Here is a 22,275-nt window from a genome sequence, read left to right as displayed (position 1 = left end):
CAGTTGGTTGCCTCGGAATCAGAAGGTTATGCCACATTCCACAACCTGAGTGCATTCAAGTCTAAATCACTGATATATACCACAAAAAGCAAGTGACCTAGTATTGAGTCCTGTGGAACCCCACTGGAAGTAGCCTTCCAGTCACAAAAACACCCATCAACCATTACTCTTAGCTTCCTACCTCTGAGCCAATTTTGGATCCAACTTGCCACTTTGCCTTGGATCCCATGGGCTTTTACTTTCGTGACCAGTCTGCCATGTGGGACCTTATCAAAAACCTTGCTAAAATCCATATATACTACATCAAATGCACTACCCTCATCGACCCTCCTTGTTACCTCCTCAAAAGATTCAATCAAGTTAGTCAGACATGACTTCCCTTAACAAATCCATGCTGACTGTCCTAGATTAATCTGTGTCTTTCTAAATGAAGATTTATCTTGTCCCTCAGAATTTTCTCTAATAATTTTCCTACCACTGAGTTTAGGCTAACTGGCCTGTAATTACTCAGTCTATCCCTTTCTCCCTTTTTGAACAAAAGTACAACATCTCAGAAATGTCCCAAAGTGCTTTACAGACAGTCACTTTGAAATGCAGTTACTGCTATATATGTAAATGGATCAGTCATTTTCCACAAACAGCAGTTAAATGAATGACCGATCAATCGTTTTTGTTAATATTGATTGATGGAGGAAGGATGGCCAGCATACAAGGGGATCTCATTCTCTTCTTTGAATCGTGTGATCTTTAACCACCAGGAAATACAGAAGGACCTTGATTTAACATCTCATCCAAAGGACAGTACCAATGCAGCAATCCTTTAGTATTGCCCTGAATTGTCAGACTAGATAGTGCACTCAGGTTGTGGAATGTGGCACAACCTTCTGATTTCGAGGCAACCAACTGAACCAAACTGGCACTAGGCCATTAGTTGACTTAAGAGTCAGTAATCAATAATGCAAATAGAATAAAAGAAAAACTGCAAATACTGAAAATCTGGCATAAAGTAGAAAATGCAGGAAATACACATGTCAATTAGCACCTGTACAGAGAAATGACCGAGCATCATCATCATCATAGGCAGTCCCTCGAAATTGCTTCCACTCCAAAAGTGAGTTCTTAGGTGACTGAACAGTCCAATACAGGAATTACTGTCTCTATCACAGGTGGGACAGACAGTCGTTGAGGGAAGGGGTGGGTGGGACTGGTTTGCCGCACCCTCCTTCCGCTGCCTGCGCTTGTTTCCTACGTGCTCTCGGCGACGAGACTCGACGTGCTCAGCGCCCTCCCGGATGCACTTCCTCCATTTAGGGCAGTCTTTGGCCAGGGACTCCCAGGTTTCAGTGGAGAGGTTACATTTTATCAAGGAGGCTTTGAAGGTATCCTTGAAACCTTTCCTCTGCCCACCTTGGGCTCGTTTGCCATGTAGGAGTTCCGAGTAGAGCCCCTGCATTGGGAGTCTTGTGTCAGGCATGCGAACAATGTGGCCCACCCAACGGAGCTGGTTGAGTGTGGTCAGTGCTTCGATGCTGGGGATATTGGCTTGATCAAGGACGCTAACGTTGGTGCGTCTGTCCTCCCAGGGGATTTGCAGGATCCTGCGGAGACGTCGTTGGTGGATTTCTCCAGTGATTTGAGGTGTCTACTGTATATGGTCCACGTCTGAGCCATACAGGAGGGCAGGTATCACTACAGCCCTGTAGACCATGAACTTAGTGGCAGATTTGAGGGCCTGATCTTTGAACATTCTTTTTCTCAGGCAGCTGAAGGCTGCGCTGGTGCACTGGAGGCGGTGTTGAACCTCGTCGTGATGTCTACCCTTGCTGATAATAGGCACCCGAGGTATGGAAAGTGGTCCATGTTGTCCAGGGCCATGGATCTTAATGACTGGGGGCCAGTGCTGTGTGGCGGGGTCAGGTTGGTGGAGGACCTTTGTCTTATGGATGTGCGCAGACGCAAGCATCGTCCGCCTACTGTAGCTCGACGACAGAGGTTGGGGTGGTCTTGGACCTGGTCTGGAGACAACGAAGGTTGAACAGGTTCCCACTGGTTCTGTAATTTAGTTCCACTCCAGCGGGAATCTTGTTGAGTGTGAGGGGGAACATTGTAGCGAGGAAGATCGAGAAGAGGGTTGGCACGATGATGCAGCCCTGCTTGACCCCGGTCTGGACATGGATTGGGTCTGTGATTGATTCGTTGGTCAGGATCATGGCTTGCATGTCATCGTGGAGCAGGCGGAGGATGATGATGAACCTCCTTATTACAAACCCAAACCTGTCTTTTCTCTTGAAAGATGCTGATTGATCTCCAGTGTATTTCCAGCAATTTCTGTTTTTATTTAAGCAAATAAAATGCTAGATTACATAGAACCACAAAATACAAGTTGGAGTAAGTCATGCTTAAACTGTATAATGCTCTGATCAAATCATATCTAGAATACAACAATAATTTGTATTTATATAGCGCCTTTAACATAGTAAAACATCCCAAGGAACTTCACAGGAGTGTTATAAGACAAACATTTGACACCTAGTCACACAAGAAGAAATTACGGCAAATGACCAAAAGTTTGGTCAAAGAGGTAGGTTTTAAGGAGCGTCTTAAAGGAGGAAAAAGAGATAGAGAGGCAGAGAGGTTTAGGCGGGGAATTCCAGAGCTTGGGGCCTAGGCAGCTGAAGGCACAGCCACCGATGGTTGAGCGATTATAACCAGGGATGTTCAAGAGGGCAGAATTTGAGAACGCAGATATCTCGGGGGGTGGCGGGGGGGTTGTGGGGCTGAAGGAGATTACAGAGATAGAGAGGGATTTGCAAATAAGGATGAGAATTTTGAAATCGAGGCGTCACATAACCGGGAGCCAATGTAGGTCAGCGAGCAGAGGGGTGATGGCTGAACGGGACGTGGTGCAAGTTAGGACATGGGCTGTCGAGTTTTGGGTGATCTCAAGTTTAGGTAGAATAGAATGTGGGAGGCCAGCCGGGTGTGCTTTGGAGTTGTCAAGTCTAGACGGTTTCAGCAGCAGATAAGTTGAGGCAGGGGCGGAGATGGGCAATGTTACGGAGGTGGAAATAGGCAGTTTTAGTTATGCCGCGGGTATGTGGTCGGAAGCTCATTTCAGGATCAAATATGACACCAAGTTTGTGAACAGTCTGGTTCAGCCTCAGACATATGCTAGGGAGAGGGATTAGTCGACACTAGTCATTGAAACATAAAAAAGGCAGTCAAGCCCTGGAGGCAGCATAGAGGAAAGTGATAAAACTGACTACTCGCATCAGATGACTGAGTCGTGAAGAAAGATTGAAGAACTTGGGTTTTTCAATTTCAAGTGAGACAACTCAGAGGTAACCATATAAAGGTGTACAAGATAGTAAGTAGTGCACAACACAACTTCAACCAGGAGAATAGACAAGGGAACACCAGTTCAAGAACGAAAGACAAATTTAGGAATTATATAAATAAGTTATTCTTCACCCAAAGGATAAGTAGCATTTGAAATGAACTTCTCACTGGAGTAGTGGAGGCAAAAATCTTGGAATTATTTAACAGGCAGTTAGATGATGCAATAGAGAAAATGTAATTTTTTCAAAATAGATTAACTAAGTTGGGCCAAATGGTCTTTCTCATCTGTATCTCATTGAAATATACAAAATTCTTACAGGGCTTGACAGGGTAGATACAGGGAAGATGTTTCCCCTGACTGCAGAGTCTGGAAGCAGGGGTCACAATCTCAGAATAAGGGGTCTGCCATTTAGAACTGAGATGAGAAAATTTCTTCACTCAGAGGATGGTGAATCTTTGGAATTCTCTACCCCAGAGGGCTGTGGAGGCTCAATTGTTAAGTATATTCAAGACAGAAATTGATAGATTTTTGGATAGATTAAGGGGATCAAGGGATATGGGGATCATGCAGGAAAGTGGAGTTGAGGTAGAAGATCAGCCATGATCTTACTGAGTAGTGGAGCAGGATCGAGGGGCCTAATGGCCTACTCTTGCTCCTATTTCTTATGTTCTTATCTTATTATTTTGCGTGAGTTTGAAATAAATTTAAAATAACCAGGGCAAACATTCCACACATGGAAAATAATTTTACCTCTGGTGCCTATTGGAATAAGCTTATAGGTTGTATGGTTGGGTAGGGGCTGCAGAGAGTATTATTTAACCTCACTTCTAATCAGTGGAATATATCTGCACTCAAAGCTTTACTAAAATAAATGTCTTTATCCCAGTGTCTGTGTGTAGTGCTTAGGTAGGGGCACAAGTGTTTCTCTACATTGCTCTCCTTCTCTGCTTTCTCATAGCTTCTTTTATTATTCCACATTTTTTATGTTTTGACTGTCAAACAAATCTAACTTCATTTCTTGCCCCCCTTTCCCAATCTCCATAGCTTCGCTTGTACGTGCATGCAGGAGGATAGATCAGAGCTCATCTGGCTCTTATTAAGATCAGGCACCACTGTAAACCTTACAAACCCTGCCTCACACACGATCGGGTGCTGTTTATCAGAGGATACCAACAGAAACCAATCTCTGTGCAAAAGTACAGCTTATCATGGTGTTCCTAAACATCGTTGTATTAGGTTCCGAGCCGTTCTTCACCTACTCTCAACAGCTGAAACCCTTAAACCGTTTGACAAGTCTGCAACCTGATAAAACCCACAATCCTGATAAACCTCCAGTTCTAACAAATCCCTGATTCCACTAAACAAAGTCCAAGCATTCAATGCAGCGGTGTGGTTCAATTCAATATACAATGGGCTGAGCTTCCTTTGGAGACATTTACGCTGGATGATCAGGAGGTTTCACGATAGCTAAGGAAATATACGCAAACTCCTTGTTACCTATTAGACTTCCACAAATACCTTCTTGGGTTCAGTGGCAGCAGTTGCTTCCATTAAGTGGTCTGAGTGTCTTGATTTTATGGGAGTTGATTCACATTGTCTTATATGATACAATAGTGTAACCTTGGGTGTAACTATATATTTGCCTGTTTTGCAATTCTTCAATTTCTCTGAAGAGTAACAGAGCAAACACTTAGATGAGGCCAGGTACAAATCGATAAGCTGCTTTATTTCAAAGGACGATGAGCATAGAGAATGGCAGTTGTGTTCGGATTCACTTCATTTAGACTGTACAAATTATTTTCATGTAATACAACAAAATAAAAAAACATGCTAAACGTAGCAGGTTGACTTCCTTGACTAAATAAGATAAAATTAACCATACTCTTCTGCACCCCAACCTGTTCACAGCATTTTGCTGCATAACGACCTTGCAGCATTCTGTACTAAAAATTTCTATTTGACTGCCTATGTCAGCGTTTTTCAACTCTCATTGTATGAGCACCCGGGAGCAGTGACTCCCCAACACATTGGATGTTTATCGATTTCTGAGAAAATTTTGTATTGTTCACAGTCTATGAGGAAACATCATCAAAACTAGACCGTTAGCATCTTAACTACCCATGATCTCTAACTGCCTTTTTGTTAAACTTGTATGGAGATACTGTTTTAAAGCACAATATAAAAGAGAACTTTTTACCAAAATCCTCAGTGGAAAAATGGTCAAAAAATCTTGAAATGCGACACTCCCTTCATTTAAAAAAACAACATAATGAAGTTTACTGAGCAGATTTTTTCTATTAAATAACAAAAATGTTGAAATGACATCTTTTGTGACTGTGACAAAGGAAAACTATCTCTCTTTGTCCTTCTTGACTTGTCTGTAACCTTTGACATGGTTGACCACACTTTCCTTCTCCAATGCCTCTCCACTGTCGTCCAGCTGGGTGGGACTGCACTCCCCTGATTCCATTCTTATCTATCTAATCGTAGCCAGAAAATCACCTGCAACGGCTTTTCTTCCCGCCCTGCATCATTACCTCTGGTGTCCCTCAAGGATCTATCCTTGGTCCCTCCTATTTCTTATCTTGGCGACATCATCTGGAAACACAGCAGTAGTTTCCACATGTAAGCTGATGACACCCAGCTCTATCTCACTACCATTTCTCTCGACCCCTCCATGGTCTCTAAATTGTCAGACTGCTTGTCCGACTGAGCAGAAATTTTCTCCAATTGAATATTGGGAAGACCGAAGCCATTATTTTTGGTCCCCGCCACAAACTCCGTTCCCTAGACACTGACTCCATCCCTCTCCCCAACTCCTGTCTGAGGCTGAACCAGACTGTTCGCAACCTTGGTGTCATATTTGACCCTGAAATTAGCTTTCGACCACATATCCGCAGCATAACTAAAACCACCTATTTGCACCTCCGTAAAATCACCCGTCTCCGCCCCTGCCTCAGCTCATCTGCTGCTGAAGCTCTCATCCATGCCTTTGTTACCTCTATTACAATGCACTCCTGGCTAGCCTCCCACATTCAGCCCTATGTAAACATGAGGTGATCCAAAATTCGGCTGCCCGTGTCCTAACTCGCAGCAAGTCCCGCTCACCCATCACCCCTGGCTTCCGGTTAAGCAATGCCTTGATTTCAAAATTCTCATCCTTATTTTCAAATCCCTCCATTGCCTTTCCCCTCCCTATCTCTGTAATCTCCTCCGGCCCCTCCCCCCCCCCGCCCCCCCATCCCCCGAAATATCTGCGCTCCTCTAATTCAGCCCTCCTGAGCATCCCTGATTGCAATCAGTCAACCATTGGTAGCAGTGCCTTCTGTTGCCTCGGCCCCAAGCTCTGGAACTCCCTGCCTAAACCTTTCCGCCTTTCTACCTCTCTTTCCTCCTTCAAGATGCTCCTTAAAACCTGTCTCTTACCTGCGCTAAATGCTACTTATGCGGCCTAGTGTCAAATTTTTAGCGCATAATAATCCTGTATAAATATAAGTTGTTGCTGTTACTGAACCAAAGGTAAGGCCTGTATATATTAGTTAGAGAAATGGATAGAGGTAGAGAACAGAATTTATATAGCACCTTTCATGTCCTCTGGAAGTTCCAAGGCACTTTACAGTCAATTAACTATTTTTGAAATGTCTTGGTGAACACAACAGCCAATTTACAAACCACTGTCCCACAAACATAAATGAGAGGAATCACAAGTTGTTTCTGGTGGTGTTGGTTGAAGGATAATTGTTGGCCACCACACCAAGAAAACTCCCCTGCTCTTTGTTAAATGGTGCCATGGGATCATGTAAACCTCTCATCCAAAAGACAGCACCTCCCTCGGTACAGCAATGATTATGTCCGCAAGTCCTGGAGTGAGGCTTAAAACCATGATCTTCTGACACAGAAGTGAGCATGCTACCACTGAGCCAAGGCTGACATAAATATAGAAAGTTAATACAAAATTTTGTTTGGGCAGAATCAATGATTGGGGCAGGGTCAATGGTTACATAAAGTAATTGGCCCTGATATTTATGAGGAGGCGGGGAGGGAATGGGGATGGGGAGGTGGGCGGCGGGGAGGGAGGGGGACAGTTTTGCGTTCCTGCCAAAATCAATGGTCGTCCATCCCCTGTCCCGCCTCCATGGTAAGGTTTGAAATTTTTTTACATTTTACTTCCCACCAGACTCAAACCCACCCATTTTTGGTGATTAAAATTCCCCCCAATTATGTGAACAGTTATTAACAAATTTCACTTTAACCACCAGTCGTGCTAATCTGGACCTTCTTTTAATAATTTACCCTTATCGTGAATGGAAGTTCAAGACTCATTTTCCTTTGCATTCCTCTCAGAGCAAAATTATGTGTGTTTTTCAACACAGGTCTTTAATAAAGCTTTACAGCCATTAACAAACTTTAAAAGACAGACGGCTAGATTTTCGCCAGCCTAACACATGTTTTAACGTGACTTTTTCATGTTAAAAGTGCTTTTTTGTCGTTAAAACAAACTTCACAAAATTCCCCAAAGGTTACGAATGGCAGTTTCGAAATATCGCCGGAAAGCAGTACGCCAAGCTGCAACGCGAATAAAAACGCACCACCTAAATTTGGTCATTCGGCAAACCCGTTCTCAGGTGAAAAAACAACATATGAGAAAAGCATGCATTGCAGCCTCAGAAACGTCGGTAAGTAGGAAGACCTACAAAAAAGGTAACAAAGTTTTTATTTTTAAATTCTTTTACAGCGATTACTTAGTTAAGGATCTGTGAATGTTTTGTGATTTTTGATTTTTTTGTTTTTTGCAATTTTTTTGTGTGTGTTTTCTCTCCTCCCAAGGCCTGTATTTTTGGCGTTGATAGGCCTTGGGCTAAAGTTGGCGAAATCACGGTTTCCACCGCGAATCCTCGTGCAACTCCGTTTTTTAATGACAGGCGTATTTTGTGGCCAAATTTAACCCGATAAAAAATGACGAAATTTGAATTCTTATTTCTTCACAAAAATAACATTATTTATCAAATAATGACAGGCTGGGGAATTTTTTGTCCTCCAGAGAATTTAGTCCCTGCTCCCATTTTAGATTGAGAACAAAAAAGTCAGTTACTCTTTTTGCTCACCAGCTCACATCTACTTTTTCTTCATCATTAAAATCCAAAGCAAAATACAGCTCACTCATTTTTTTTTTTAAAAGCCTTATCCGCAATAAACAAAACTGAAATGTCCTTTTTGCAACAAGTTATGAAGATTCAAGATTGTATTGTAAACTTTGACCATAGGACATCTTTAGTTACATCAATAGGATATTTACTATTTCATGAACATTGGTTCCTAATTTCATTAATGTATATCTTATATATTATCAGAGATCCCACTTTCCCTCTTGGGTGGATGTAAAAGATCCCAAGGCACTATTTCGAGGAAGAGCAGGGGAGTTCTCCCCGGTGTGCTGACCAATAGCTCTCAACCAATATCACTAAAACAGGTTATCTGGTCATTATCTCATTCATGTTTCTGGGATCTTGCTGTGTGCAAATTGGTTGCCACATTTCCTACATTACAACAGTGACTAGTAATTTCAAAATTACTTCATCGGCTGTACAGTTGTAAACTATTTAAGGGTTTACCCTCTGCCTATGGGCAACTTGAAGCCTGAAGCGTTTTATGAGACGAGTACAAAAATTGCTGGGGACAAGATTATGATAAGAAAGAAAAAATATTATGAGATATTTGAGCAGGAGTTGCAACAAGTATTAATCTGATGGCTAGCAGAGTGATGTTTTTTGTCAGACTTGGTAAGATACAACTAAATGGAGGTATGAAAAATTATGCTGGGTTTTGGGAAAATAGATTGAAGTCAGCTGGAGGAAGGGATACATTGTTGGGATGCAAACCTGGCCTGAAAGAAACCTGACCTTCTACCTGGTATGCAGGGCAGGGAGAGACCAGAGGTACATTGGATCTAGGATAAGGAGAATGGGATCTGAGCCAGAGAGAGAGCAGAGCTACAAGGGGTCTGGGACGAGGTGAGTGAGATCTGGATCAGAGAGAGAACCAGAGCTGCATGGGATCTAGGACAGGGGGCTCAATTTTCCCCAATGACATTTTTTGGCATATTGCCAGAGTTACACCTGTTTTTCTTGGCCCCCAACTACTCCAAAAAAAAGTAGCAAGTTTCCCCGTTCTATTTTTTGAAGTTGGTGCTGCGCAGCCTGTCCTGTAGTCTCGGGGGGTGGAGCCTAATGTCTGCACCGAAAAAACAATGCCCTCCCCGCCCCCCCCCCCCCCCACCCTTCCACGCATGCGCGGGAAAAAAAGGACGCTTTTGTCGTGATTGCTATGGGTCCGCATGCCAGTACAGCTCCCGGTCTGCATTCGACCATTTTTAAAGAGCCTGTTGTGTGTGAGAACTTTAATTCTCATTGGAAGAATCAGAGCTGCAATACAAGATGCAACGCGATGCAAGGACGAAAAATTTCTTGCAGGATGAAGTGGGGGCACTGGTTACTGTGATTGAGGCCAGATGGCACGAGCTGGACACCAGCAGAGGTCACATAAAAGTTTCACCAAAAGAACTGAAGAAATGCTGGTACCAACTTGCAGAAGATTACTGGTCAATAGTTACCATCCCGAGGTCTGGAGGCCAGTGCAAAAATAAGTGGCAGGACCTTGGTCAAGTAGTTAGTGTAATTAATATTTTCATTTATTCAATGAAATTGCAATTGTAAATGTGGCCAGCTGTATATGGCCCCTCTCTAAAAAGTTATATTTTCATAATTGCAGAGGAAGATGGCACACAACAAACGAGAAAGAACTCGAACAGGAGGAGACCCGGCAAATCTGCAGCCACTGACACCCTTGGAAGAGAGGATTACTGCTTTGATGGGTCCTGCCCGGAGAAAAGCAACCCCCACTGCACAAGCTGAGCCCACACTCGAGGGAAAGGATAAGTCCTGCAAATTCCACAGTCTGGCTTTGCTACATGTCAAGTACTGCGCGGGCTAGCCATGCTTCGGTTCAGGGGGATGTCTCTGTCAGCTACGCTTCGGTTGATGCAATGTGCTATCATTCACTCAGAGAATTGTGAACCTGTGGAATTCTCTACCACAGAAAGTTGTTGAGGCCAGTTCGTTAGATATATTCAAAAGGGAGGTAGTTGTGGCCCTTATGGCTAAAGGCATCAAGGAGTATGGAGAGAAAGCAGGAATGAGGTACTGAAGTTGCATGATCAGCCATGCTCGAAGGGCCGAATGGCCTGCTCCTGCACCTATTTTCTATGTTTCTATGTCCTTCTGTTGCCTGCGCTGTGTGAGCCTACTCATGCCACCCTGCCCCCTCCTCTGCTGCTAACCAATTGTCTATGTTATATTTTGCAGAATTTGAGACCAACCCTGATGAGGCGGAAGCCAATGCAGAAGAAGATTCAGAGCCATCGAGCCTGAAGAGTAGAACATCTTCCAATCCCATCTTCCAGACCAAGAGCATGGGAGGGGGAGGTGATAGATGAAGTCCGCACTGTTGTACTCACTCTGGAGGTGGTGCAAGTGCTGCCCATTGAGGTGCCAGCCCCTTCCCGGAGTGGTATGAGTGTTGGTGGAACATTCTATGGTTTCCCACCGTCCGAGGCTGAGAATTCCAATGGGGTGCAGCGAGGCACACCCAGGGTGAGGGGAAGGAGAGCTTGAGCGCGCTCTCCTGAGGTGCAGGATCTAATAGATGTGGTTCACATGATGGCAATGAGTGCGGAGAGCATTGACCTTACCCGATCACTCCTGGACACCATCAGTGGGGTGGGTGATGAGGTATTGGGATTGTTGGGAGAAGTAACAGCACTCTCAAGAAATGGGAACACTGTCTGGGAACATGAGGGAGGGAAATGTCTCAGTCAGTTGAAACAATGTTTCAAACAAAGGGAGGGAATGTTGCAGGTAGGTGACACACTGTCAGGGCACGAGGGAGGGAATGTCGGAGTTAGCCGCTGCAATAAGGGAACACGCCCAGACCCCGCACCCATTGACATAATCAACTGCCACTCCCACTCCAATCCCCAGACCAGAGTCTGAAGAGGCCCAAGCTGGGCCCTCCACATTGCCGCCTGCCAACATCCCCCGCACCTCCCCCCCCACCCCACCCCATCAATAAGTGCGCATTACCCGAGATGTCTGAAAGAATGAGCTTGGTACCAACTCAAGAAGCACTGGGCCACCGCCTGCAGGCAGGGGTCGAGTCACCAAGACCAAGCGCAGCGGGCAGTTTTAGAATAAGGTGGAGGAGAGATGGGTACAGCCTTTCTTTGCTGCTGTTGTTGTTACTATTGTAACTGGTCTCAAATTAAAAGTTTTTTGTAAGTTATGTAATTTACAAGTTTAAAAGTTTGTAAGTGATCTTAAATGAAAACTTTAAAGTTTGATACAAGAATATTTTTATTAAAGTTACGTTAAGTACAAACAAATGTTTGTTAAACTTTTGAAAATATATATTTAAATTATAATAATCATTTACATTATTTGTTCCATTATTAATACAACTTTTTGAAGTAAACAAGAATCATTTCCATTATCTGTTCCATTAAAACAACACATTACGAAACAGGTCCAAACAGTAAACATGGTCCATGTGGAATAGGTGGCACTCAGCCTTTAGACAGCAAAGCGTTCATGGATGAGCTGCTGGCGCAAGGCTTGGGCAATCGTTAAAGGGGCACGACGGCCCGCCCTCCTCCGCCGTCGTGGTCCTGGTTCAGGTAGTTGCATGGCTTCCTCGTCCTCGTCCTCCTCCTCGTCATCTGCATCTTCCTCATCATCATCAGCCAATCTCACCTCAGGTGGCTCCTCTACAACCAGCTGCTGCTGTCTCTTGATGGCTAAGTTATGCAGCATGCAGCACACAACAGTGAACTGATCAACAATTTCAGGGGAGTATTGCAGGTAGCCTCCGGAATGGTCCAGGCATCATAAATACTGCTGCAAGATGCCAATGGTCCTCTATTATGCAGCGCGTCGCAATGTGCGACATGTTGTATTCCCGGTCAGCTTCCGTCCGGGTAACATGTAGGGACGTCATGAGCCAGGTGGCGAAGCCATACTCTTTGTCTCCCAGAAGCCAGCTCTGCCCTTCTGGCTGCTGCTGAAACATGGCAGATATAGCGCTCTAACGTAGGATGAACACATCATGGGTGCTCCCAGGGTACCTTGCATCAACTGACATGATGCGATGCATGTCGTCACACACGAGCTGCACATTCACGGAGTGCAAGCCTTTTCTGTTCCTGTACATCTTGGAATCCTCCAAAGGTGCTCGCAAGGCGATGTGGGTAGAATCAACGCAGCAGTGTACCTTTGGGAAGCCAGTAATCCTGGAGAAGCTGACAGCCCTTTCACGCATTGCCTGGGCAGTCATGGGGAACTTTATGTAGTCATTCCTCTCGGTATATAGTGCAGCAGTCACCTGCTGAATGTAGATGTGTGTTGCATGTTGAGAAATGGAGCACACATCTCCAGTTGTGACCTGGAACGATCCAGATGCATAGAATGAAAGTGCAGCTGTAACCTTCACTTCAACTGACAAAGCAGTCCTCCTGACGCTTCTAGGTTGCAAGTCTGCTTTTACTAACTCACAGATCTGTTACTTCTTTGCGGAAACGCAGCCTTCTGACACAGTCTGCATCACAGGTGCTGGTACGAACGCCTGTCTCAATATACCCGACGTGGGTAAGGCCTCCTGCCCATCACCTTACGTGCTCTGAGATTCTTCATGCAATGATGTTGAATCAATTGTCTCCTCCGCAACACCATCATGCAGAAGGCTTGCACAAGGTATGGCATTGTCAGTATTGCCCCAATGATTAAATTGTACCTTTGCAAGAAGCTCAAAATGGCTGGCAGGACAAGGTTCTTTGTTCTCTCTCCCCAAGGTCGACACTCGAGTATGGACCACACCCAGGTCTGAGCAGGTGCAATGATCGAAACCCACCCCCCACCACCCACGGGCTTCATTTGATGCATAGTGTAAAGCTTCTCATGCCTTCCATTTGTCTTCCACAGCCCCACCACCCCCCCCTCCCCACCAGACTTCATTTGATGCATAGTGCAAGGCTTCTCATGCCTTCTGTTCACCTTCCACAGCACCCACATCCCACCCGGGCTTCTTTTCAAGCCGAGCCCAGAGCGCCTTTGTCCGGCCGAGAGACCGATTCTGCCGGCCGACACTCCGACCTCAAGCCCGGTTTGGAGATGTTCGATGGTGGCGTGTCAGTTTTTAAAAAATCAAAACAAAGAATTCCATTAAACTTCTATTTTCTGCGTTTTAAGTTTAAAAAATTTAAGCCTGATTATGCAAATTTATGTGTTCTTGACTCCCCCCAAAACTTCTCCTAAAAACAATTATGTTGTTCTGCACCAATTTTTTAATGTGCGCTGGTTTTCCTTAAGTGCCCAGAAGGTTTTTCAAGAGTGTTCATTGACGCCATCCTAGGAGAAATTGAAATTGGCCAAACTTGCATAATTATGAAAAACTGGCACAGACATCAGGTTACACATGATGCAAAAAAAAAGCTACAAAAATTGTAACTGAGTTACGCTGGTGCACAAAGATTGGGGAGACTTTGATTTTTTAAATTTAGGCCAAAGAAAACGGCGCACGCCAAAAAAAACGGCGCAAATCACTTGGGAAAATCGAGCTCAAGGTGAGTGGAATCTGGATCATAGTAGAATGGATCATAAAGAGGATTGTTTCTCTACAATACCAAGACATTTAAGGAAAGCTTATTAAACAGGTCTTGGGGCAGGACAGACTTGTTGCTGTGATCCAGTGAAAAACTGTTACTGCCACAGAATTTGCAACTGGAAGAGTTGGTTGCTTTCTGGTATAAAGAAACAAGGATCTGCCACAGGTGGAAACCGAGTCAAATATGGGCCAGGCCAACGGTCCTAGATGTGTACACAATTGAAGAAGATACTTATTTCTCCTACAATTGATGGATATGTAGAAATTCTTGCTAATACGTTAAAACAATAATTTTATATATGTGACACAATAGCTATTCAACAAATGCTGAACAATTTAATTCACAGCAAAGTATGCCAACAAATATTTGATGTTCTGAAGGCCTGAAAGGATCACCCAACATCCAACGTGTGGTTTACCCCAGCTAAAAATAATAGGAACGAGACAGCATATAAGTAGCTGATTTTATTTTCCTTTTTACGATGCACTTGTTGGACAAAGATCTATATTTATTCTGTTGCTGAATTATGATTTGCTGCACTGTTACTCCATGCCAATTCAAAATGACATTCTACCCTTGTGAAATGATTGTGCTATGTTACACAGGTTATTCTGACTGGGAATGGGAGCAGTCACTTCTCAGACGTAATGATCCATTGAAGGCTGGTCTCCTCCTATGTTATGAATCCCTCGCATGATAAAAGGCTATAATCAAAAGCTGCTCTGTAAGATCCTCATATGATTAAAAAGCTGTTTGACGCCCCCCCACTCCCCCCCACCACCACCTGCACAAAATGATATCAATGTTAGTAATTTTGAGATAAAAGAGGATTGACATTGTAGTTAGGAACATAGGAACAGGAGTCGCCCCTGGAGTCTGTTCCCACATTCAATTAGATCATGGCTAATCTGTATCTTAACTCTATTTACCCGCCTTGGTTCGGTAACCCTTAATACCCTTTCCTAACAAAAAAACGATCAATCTCAGTTTTAACATTTTCAAATGATCTAGCCTCAACAGCATTTTACGGAAAGAGAGTTCCAGATTTTCACTACCCTTTGAGTGACGAAGTGCTTCCTAACATGATCCCTGAATTGCCTAGCTCTGATCTCAAGGCTATGCCTCCTTGTTCTGGACTCCCCTACCAGAGAAAATAGTTTCTATCTACCCCATCAAATCCTCTAATCATCTTAAACACCTCAATTAGATCACCCCTTAATCTTCTATAAAAGCGTAGTCTTGCAACCGGTCTTCAGAATTTAACTCTTTTAGCATTGTGGTAAATCTGCACTGAATCCCTGCAAGGTCAATATATCCTTCTTGAGGTACGGTGCCTAAAATAGAACACAATATTCTAAAAGCAAAATACTGAAGTGCGTCTGAGAATATTCCAGATGGGGGGTCCAACCGAAGCTTTATATAACTGTAACATAACATAGAAACATAGAAAATAGGTGCAGGAGTAGGCCATTCGGACTTTCGGGCCTGCACCACCATTCAATAAGATCATGGCTGATCATTCACCTCAGTACCCCTTTCCTGCTTTCTCTCCATACCCCTTGAGCCACTTAGCCGTAAGGGCCATATCTAACTCCCTCTTGAATATATCCAATGAACTGGCATCAACAACTCTCTGCGGTAGGGAATTCCACAGGTTAACAACTCTCTGAGTGAAGAAGTTTCTCCTCATCTCAGTCCTAAATGGCTTACCCCTTATCCTTAGACTGTGTCCCCTGGTTCTGGACTTCCCCATCAGGAATATTCTTCCTGCATCTAACCTGTCCAGTCCCATTGGAATTTTATATGTTTCGATGAGATCCTCTCTCATCCTTCTAAACTCCAGTGAATATAGGCTCAGTCGATCCAGTCTCTCCTCATATGTCAGTCCTGCCATCCCGGGAATCAGTCTGGTGAACCTTCGTTGCACTCCTTCAATAGCAAAAATGTCCTTCCTCAGATTAGGAGACCAAAACTGAACACAATATTCCAGGTGAGGCCTCACTAAGGCCCTGTACAACTGCAGTAAGACCTCCCTGCTCCTATACTCAAATCCCCTAGCTATGAAGGCCAACATACCATTTGCCTTCTTCACCGCCTGCTGTACCTGCATACCAACTTCTACTTTTTTGTATTCCAGCCCCCATGAGATAAAACCCACCATTTTATTCATCTTTTTATTTATTTTTTATATCTGTCCACTAGCTTTTAGTGATATCTGTACATGATGGACCCCTAAATCTTCCTATTCCTCCACATTTCCTCGCTTCTCACCATTTAGAAGATACTCTAATCTAGACGATCGTCTAATCTATCTTTCTTGCACCCAAAATGGATGACCTCACACTTCCCCACATTAAACTCCATCTGCTACAGTTTTGCCCACTCACTTAATCTATTAATGTCTCTTTGCAACTCTCTGCTCCCTTCCACACTATTTACTGTGCCACCTATCATCATCATAGGCAGTCCCTCAGAATCGAGGAAGACTTGCTTCCACTCTTAAAATGAGTCCTTAGGTGGCTGAACAGTCCAATACGAGAACCACAGTTCCTGTCACAGGTGGGACAGATAGTCGTTGAGGGTAAGGGTGGGTGGGACAGGTTTGCCGCACGCTCTTTCCGTTGCCTGCGCTTGATTTCTGCATGCTCTCGGCGACGAGACTCGAGGTGCTCTCCCGGATGCACTTCCTCCACTTAGGGCGATCTTTAGCCAGGGACTCCCAGGTGTCAGTGGGGATGTTGCACTTTATCAGGATGTGCCAACTAACAGTGTCGTCAGTAAACTTGGATATATGGCTCTCAATCCCTTTGTCCAAATCATTTATAAAGATAGTGAAAAGTTAAGACTCTGGTACAGATTCTTGGGGGAACCCCGCTAGTCAAATTTGAATACATACCCATTATCTGGACTCTCTGACTCCTATCCCCTAACTAATTCCCTCGCCAGGTCAACAGGCTGCCTCCAATTCCATGCGTTCTCATTTTTTAGAACAGTCTCTTGTGTGCAACTTTATTTAATGCCTTCTGGAAGTCTAAATAACTAACATCCATAGTCGGTCCCTTATCTACGATTTTAGTTACTTTCTCAAAAAATTCATCGAGGTTGTTAGACACGACTTACCTTACACAAATCCATGCTGACTTTCTGATCAGTTCTGTCCAAGTGCTCAGTCACTTTGTCTCTAATAACAACTTCCTCACAGATTCAGATTCTAAATTGTGAGATAAAGGTTAATTTAACCTTGCGTAAGCGGTCGAATAGGTGAAGCAATTTAGATCGGAGTTTAGAATTCAGTGGCTGGACATGCCTTTGTTCCTAGACAGGAATCAAAAGCCAATGATGCTCAGCTCATTGGAACAGGTCTGTTCTCGAGAACAGCTTTTGTTTTCTTTCCTTTTTTGGCATCGCTTGTTGAGCCAGATTCACCCCCACTCTCTGCACTGATGGCCCGTTCGCCCAATAAAAGATTTGGTCAATAATCGCACTATCAAGATACCATGGAACCTATGTGTGCACTTACTAAGCCTATCATCATCATCACTGTTGGCTGTCAATGATTAAACCATGATTCACGAAGCAGTATGAATGTGAATGTATGCAGTTAATTACATTTTACACATTTCTAGTCATTGACCTATAAAGGGCGGGACCGGGACCAATTGCGCGAACTAGTCCAGAATACGCGTGTTTTCTATTCTGCGAACACATATTTCACCAGACTTACTCTGATCACATTCCGTGAAGAATTTTTATCGTCTACGTTCACATTCAAGGAGAAGAAGGCGGCTGTGCTGTATACGCCTTGCGTTTTATACAAAAGTTCACCAAAACTCCACGCTGCCCTCTTCCAGGTGCCAATGATGTCCCAGCCGCCGCAGTCTTCAATAATGTCCAACATGGGTTTCGCTCCCAGCCGATCGATCTCTTGAACATTGATGCACGATTTGTAGAACTGCTTGACTTTCCTCTCGGCGGACCTCCTGTAGTACCTCTTCACCGGTTGCATCAGGAGCCGTTGCAATTTGGCTTCGTTGTGCTCGGCGATGGTAGTGACGGTCCCATAACTGAGTTTGTCCTCGGGGATGCCGTGCCTTCTCAGCCAGCCCCCGCATGAGAAGGTGTAAAAATCTTTGCACGGATCTATAGTGGGGTCGATGTTGTTCGCAATCAGCCTGGCCGCCTTGATAAAGGTTTTCTTGCGGCTGCAGTCCTCCCGGCAGTGGCTTTTCTGCTCTGATGCTAAATACTTCAGGACAAGCATGCTCGCCAGAATGATGCAAAGCCCGGTGGCGAACACCAAGCCGGAGAGCAGACAAATCTCCCTCTTGCTCCATCTCAACTCTCGTTTTCTGCTTTTGCCATTCCTCTCGTGCTTGCGAGAGCTCAGGTGAAGGTTTAAACCATTGTGCAGAGTCCCCGAGCTAAATTTATTCACGTACTTAACTTCTTGAAACTCGTCGTAATGAGCTGTCAAAGAATAGGTCTTCTCCATAGTTCCTCGGACACTACATCAACACCGCACTCGACCTAGTCGGGAAATAGAGAAGAACTGAATTGTTCGAACCCTACCTCACTTTAAAAACACACTCAGACACCCGCACCGTGGATCCGCCAAGCTGAAGGAAGAGCCGCTTAAAGTCAGGTAGTGTGTGAAGGAAGCGGGCAGTAGGTGCACTATTAGTGCTGATAGCAGTGATTGATAGCCTCCACTTTCCCGGTGATTGTAACCACCAGCACACTTCTCCGGACTGTGCACCAGAACAAGCCAACACCATCGCACATGCACAACACGAGACTGCATTGCACAGGTCTGAAGTGCTGGGCAATATTCGGTTGTTTTGCAGTGTTTATCCTTGTTGTTGGTTCATTTTACTATAAACTTGAACCTAACGCCTCCTTAAATACAAGAGTAAAACTTAACAAGGAGAAAAAACTGATAACATTTAAAAGAATTGATTAACTGTTTGATTAAAGTATAAGCAGTATATTAAAAAAAAAACTTACCATTTGTTTTCATCCACGTTAGACCTGGGCACTGAGATACTCAGTCGGGCGATTCTTCAGATTGACCCAAGTTGGATACTGCGCGTCAGCGAGTAATGCTTGGCGGGGGGGGGGGGGGGGGGGGGGGGCAGCTCCTCGAATTGCACATTGTGTGCTTATAATGGACGTGGCCACCCTCGCTGCCAGAAAATAATACGCACTTATTTCCAGTAATACTACCGTAAATATCAACACGAAGCTATTTATAAACAGCGCGTGTTGCTGATAGCTACTTCTGGAACACCGCATAGCAAATTATACATATTTACAATGTAATAAATATATAATTGAAAACTTTACTGCTTCAAGCTACCCATTGTTTTGGAGACATTTAGTTGAGAAGCAATCTGTAGCTGTAATTATGAAAATGGCATGCATTATTCATAAAACCCATGATTATAGTAGCTCTAATTGTTTTCTGGTTAATTGACTCTTTCTTGATTCAAGAGATACCATCATCAGTGATCCAAGCGGACGGGTTACCATTAACTGCCATTAAAACTGGTTACATCTAGGAAAGTGGTGCAGGTGGAAATATGCTTTGGTTTAAGCCTAGATGAGAGCGAAAGACGTCAGTGGCTAATTTACAATATACAACAAACATGGTTTACAACTTTTTCCTGATTCTGGAGACATGGACGTTTGCTCCAAGGCTTCCCACAAACTTCTTACATTTGGGATCCTTCCTGAAACAAGGCTGTAACTGACACTGACGTCATTTCTTGCGGGCCACCAACTCCTGCAGTCAGAACAGTGGACAAACTGCACCTCCTCTTATCGTGGAGGATTTGTATGGGTCTCTTGAGAAATGCTTGTAGTCACGGAGATATAATGGCTGTTCGTTCAGTAATAGGTTAGAACAACCCCGAGCTTGTTCGTGCGGAAGTTCTGTGATCACCGATTCGATCTCAAAACGAAGATCGACCACAGAGCTGGCACCGACATGATGCACAGTAAAGAGTTGCGAATGTTTTTTGCAATAATGCCCCACATTGCGATTTGATAATCAAGGAAATAATTATAGTTTCCACACCTGTTTATGGAGTTCAGGTGCTGCAGTGTTCATCCAATGAGAAAACGCACCTCTTCAGACCAAAGCCAAAAATCATGTGTTAACTCTGCCCCAGGACTTTGCCATTTCATTTAGAGTATTACATAACCAAATGTTTTCAAAGAGCCAACAGCAGGTGGCAAAATCAATTCTCCGCTCCAATAATGAACACTTTTTTTTTATCCGCAGTGTATACTTCTAGAATTTGAGTTCTGTATTTGAAATACTGTGGCAGTAATGGGGGAGGATTTCTGCTCACTCAAAGGGTGGTCGCTCAGCCTCTCTAAAGTGCTGCGGGATTGTTAGAGGATTACAGAGACAAATGGCCTTGTGCTTAGTTCAAATCGCTTTAATGGCAAAAGGCTTTTACTTTCAAAATTATTATTTACTAACTCTAATTGAATCAAACTCAATTGCCCTGCAACATAATTTGAATTGCAAATGACTGCAGATGTCGGGGCTGAACATTTTTCATTTGGTGGCAAGTAGTGCTTTTCTTGAAAATCTTTCCATAAATTATTATCACAATATTAAAGCTACGCAGCTATGAAACGAGGAAGAAAACAAAGTTGTTTTAAAGTGTGACAAATGCATTTCAAGCTGTTCAATGCAATCACAGATCAAAGGAAATAATTGTCAGCGTCTGAGCGGAGGGGCTGAGGAAATCTCACCAGTACAACTCCTCCCAGCACAGTAACTGGAGGCCTGAACCAGAGATTCCGGCTTCAAAACTAACTACACAATCCGCTCTTTGGTTCCCGCCAATTCAACCCCCAAATAAAGCCACGCGTACAATCTGAAGCACCCAGCCACGGACCGGTAATGTGGAGATAATAGATCGCCAACGAGATAGAGATAAGGATACATTTCAAAATACCGAGACACATAGACAACTGGGCGGAGAAGACATGTAGACAGTTGGACAGATGTTTAAACGGATGAAAAGGCGGGTTTTGATTTACTCCTGGAAGCACGGTGATATCATTCTTGATCCAATAAAACCATATTTCGGCAGCAGTTTGGCTGACAGCATAAAATATCCCAAGCGATATTTTAAACTAAATGACATCGCTTCTTCCAGTCGAGGACATTTGTTAAAATGACCAACTTAAATTTTAAAAGTATAGCAAATAAAAAAAAGTGCCAGTATAACTCATATAAAAGCATATACATCTATTACAAGACATGACCATTTTCCAGGTGGAAAGTGCAAAGCAGTTTCTTTATTCAGAACGAAATATTTTCTCTGCAGTTAAAATATTAATGGAGTTGAGAATTAGGGAAGCCGGCCATGGCTCTGTGAAATGGGGACCTGGGCTCCGATTTATATCGCACGGGTTAATGTGGGTCTCCCGGCCCGTTCTAGGTTGGGAAGGTCTTCTGCAGCGAGAAGCCGAGTTGTGCTAGATCGGGTGCTCCCGCTTTAGGGAGAGTGCCCACAGTCCATCCCAAATGTGGGGGATAAACCAAACTGACGGACAACACTGATAAAGGTATAGTCGGAACAGGAGCAGGCACTCGGATCAGAACAGGGAACTAACTGCCTGGGGGAAGATAAAGCCAGCGCTAATTTAGTTTTATTTTCTTCTCTGTGGTGTGGGGTCTTCTTATGAATGGATCCCGTGAGAGACAATTGCATTTACTGAGCAGAGAGAGGTCAGAAACTGACCCCAGGCAAAGGAACAAAATACCCTTGGGTATTGTAATAGAGCAGTCGACTGCCAGCGCTCTATTAGTTGGAATACATTTTATCCATTATATTAATAAGCATTAAATTTAATGGTTCATGTCGGCCAATACGTTTACATGGATTGTATTACATTTGGAATACATCACACACACACTTCAACTGAAGAAAATAAACAATTTCACTAAGTGGCTCTATACATTTAAGTAGGGAAATGCTAGATTGCTTAAAGACAGAAAAAATGATGACAATATAGGAAAATCTTTTGTTGGATCAACTGTTTACTACATAACCAAGCCTTGTTAAGTGGTTAGAATGATGAACCTAGCCAATGCTTTGCCAGTTACAATAGTTTAAGTGTGGTATGTAGCTATGTGTTCAGTTGTATAAAATCTATTCCAATAGACCAGGTAGAGTATTTTAATTTTCAGAGTGTTGAGGGG

General features: G+C 43.7%; 1 protein-coding gene across 1 annotated transcript in view; it reads right to left on the bottom strand.

Annotated features, from left to right (window-relative positions):
* Positions 1-19,080, bottom strand: part of LOC139265316 (endothelin-converting enzyme-like 1) — a 103,919-nt gene extending 84,839 nt beyond the window's left edge. Inside the window, exons 1-2 of the mRNA XM_070882284.1 lie at positions 19,056-19,080; positions 17,776-18,578 (exon numbers count right to left, since the gene is read on the bottom strand). Of these exons, the coding sequence (XP_070738385.1) occupies positions 17,776-18,543 (768 nt within the window). The 5' untranslated portion in view covers positions 18,544-18,578; positions 19,056-19,080. The remainder of the gene's footprint in view (positions 1-17,775; positions 18,579-19,055) is intronic.
* Between the last annotated feature and the right edge of the window lie 3,195 nt (positions 19,081-22,275).

Source organism: Pristiophorus japonicus, chromosome 6 (genome assembly GCF_044704955.1).
Source record: "Pristiophorus japonicus isolate sPriJap1 chromosome 6, sPriJap1.hap1, whole genome shotgun sequence".
In the NCBI taxonomy this organism is placed as follows: Eukaryota; Metazoa; Chordata; class Chondrichthyes; family Pristiophoridae; genus Pristiophorus; species Pristiophorus japonicus.
Note: the sequence above shows the minus strand (reverse complement) of the source record. Positions and strands in the feature narration are given on the sequence as shown.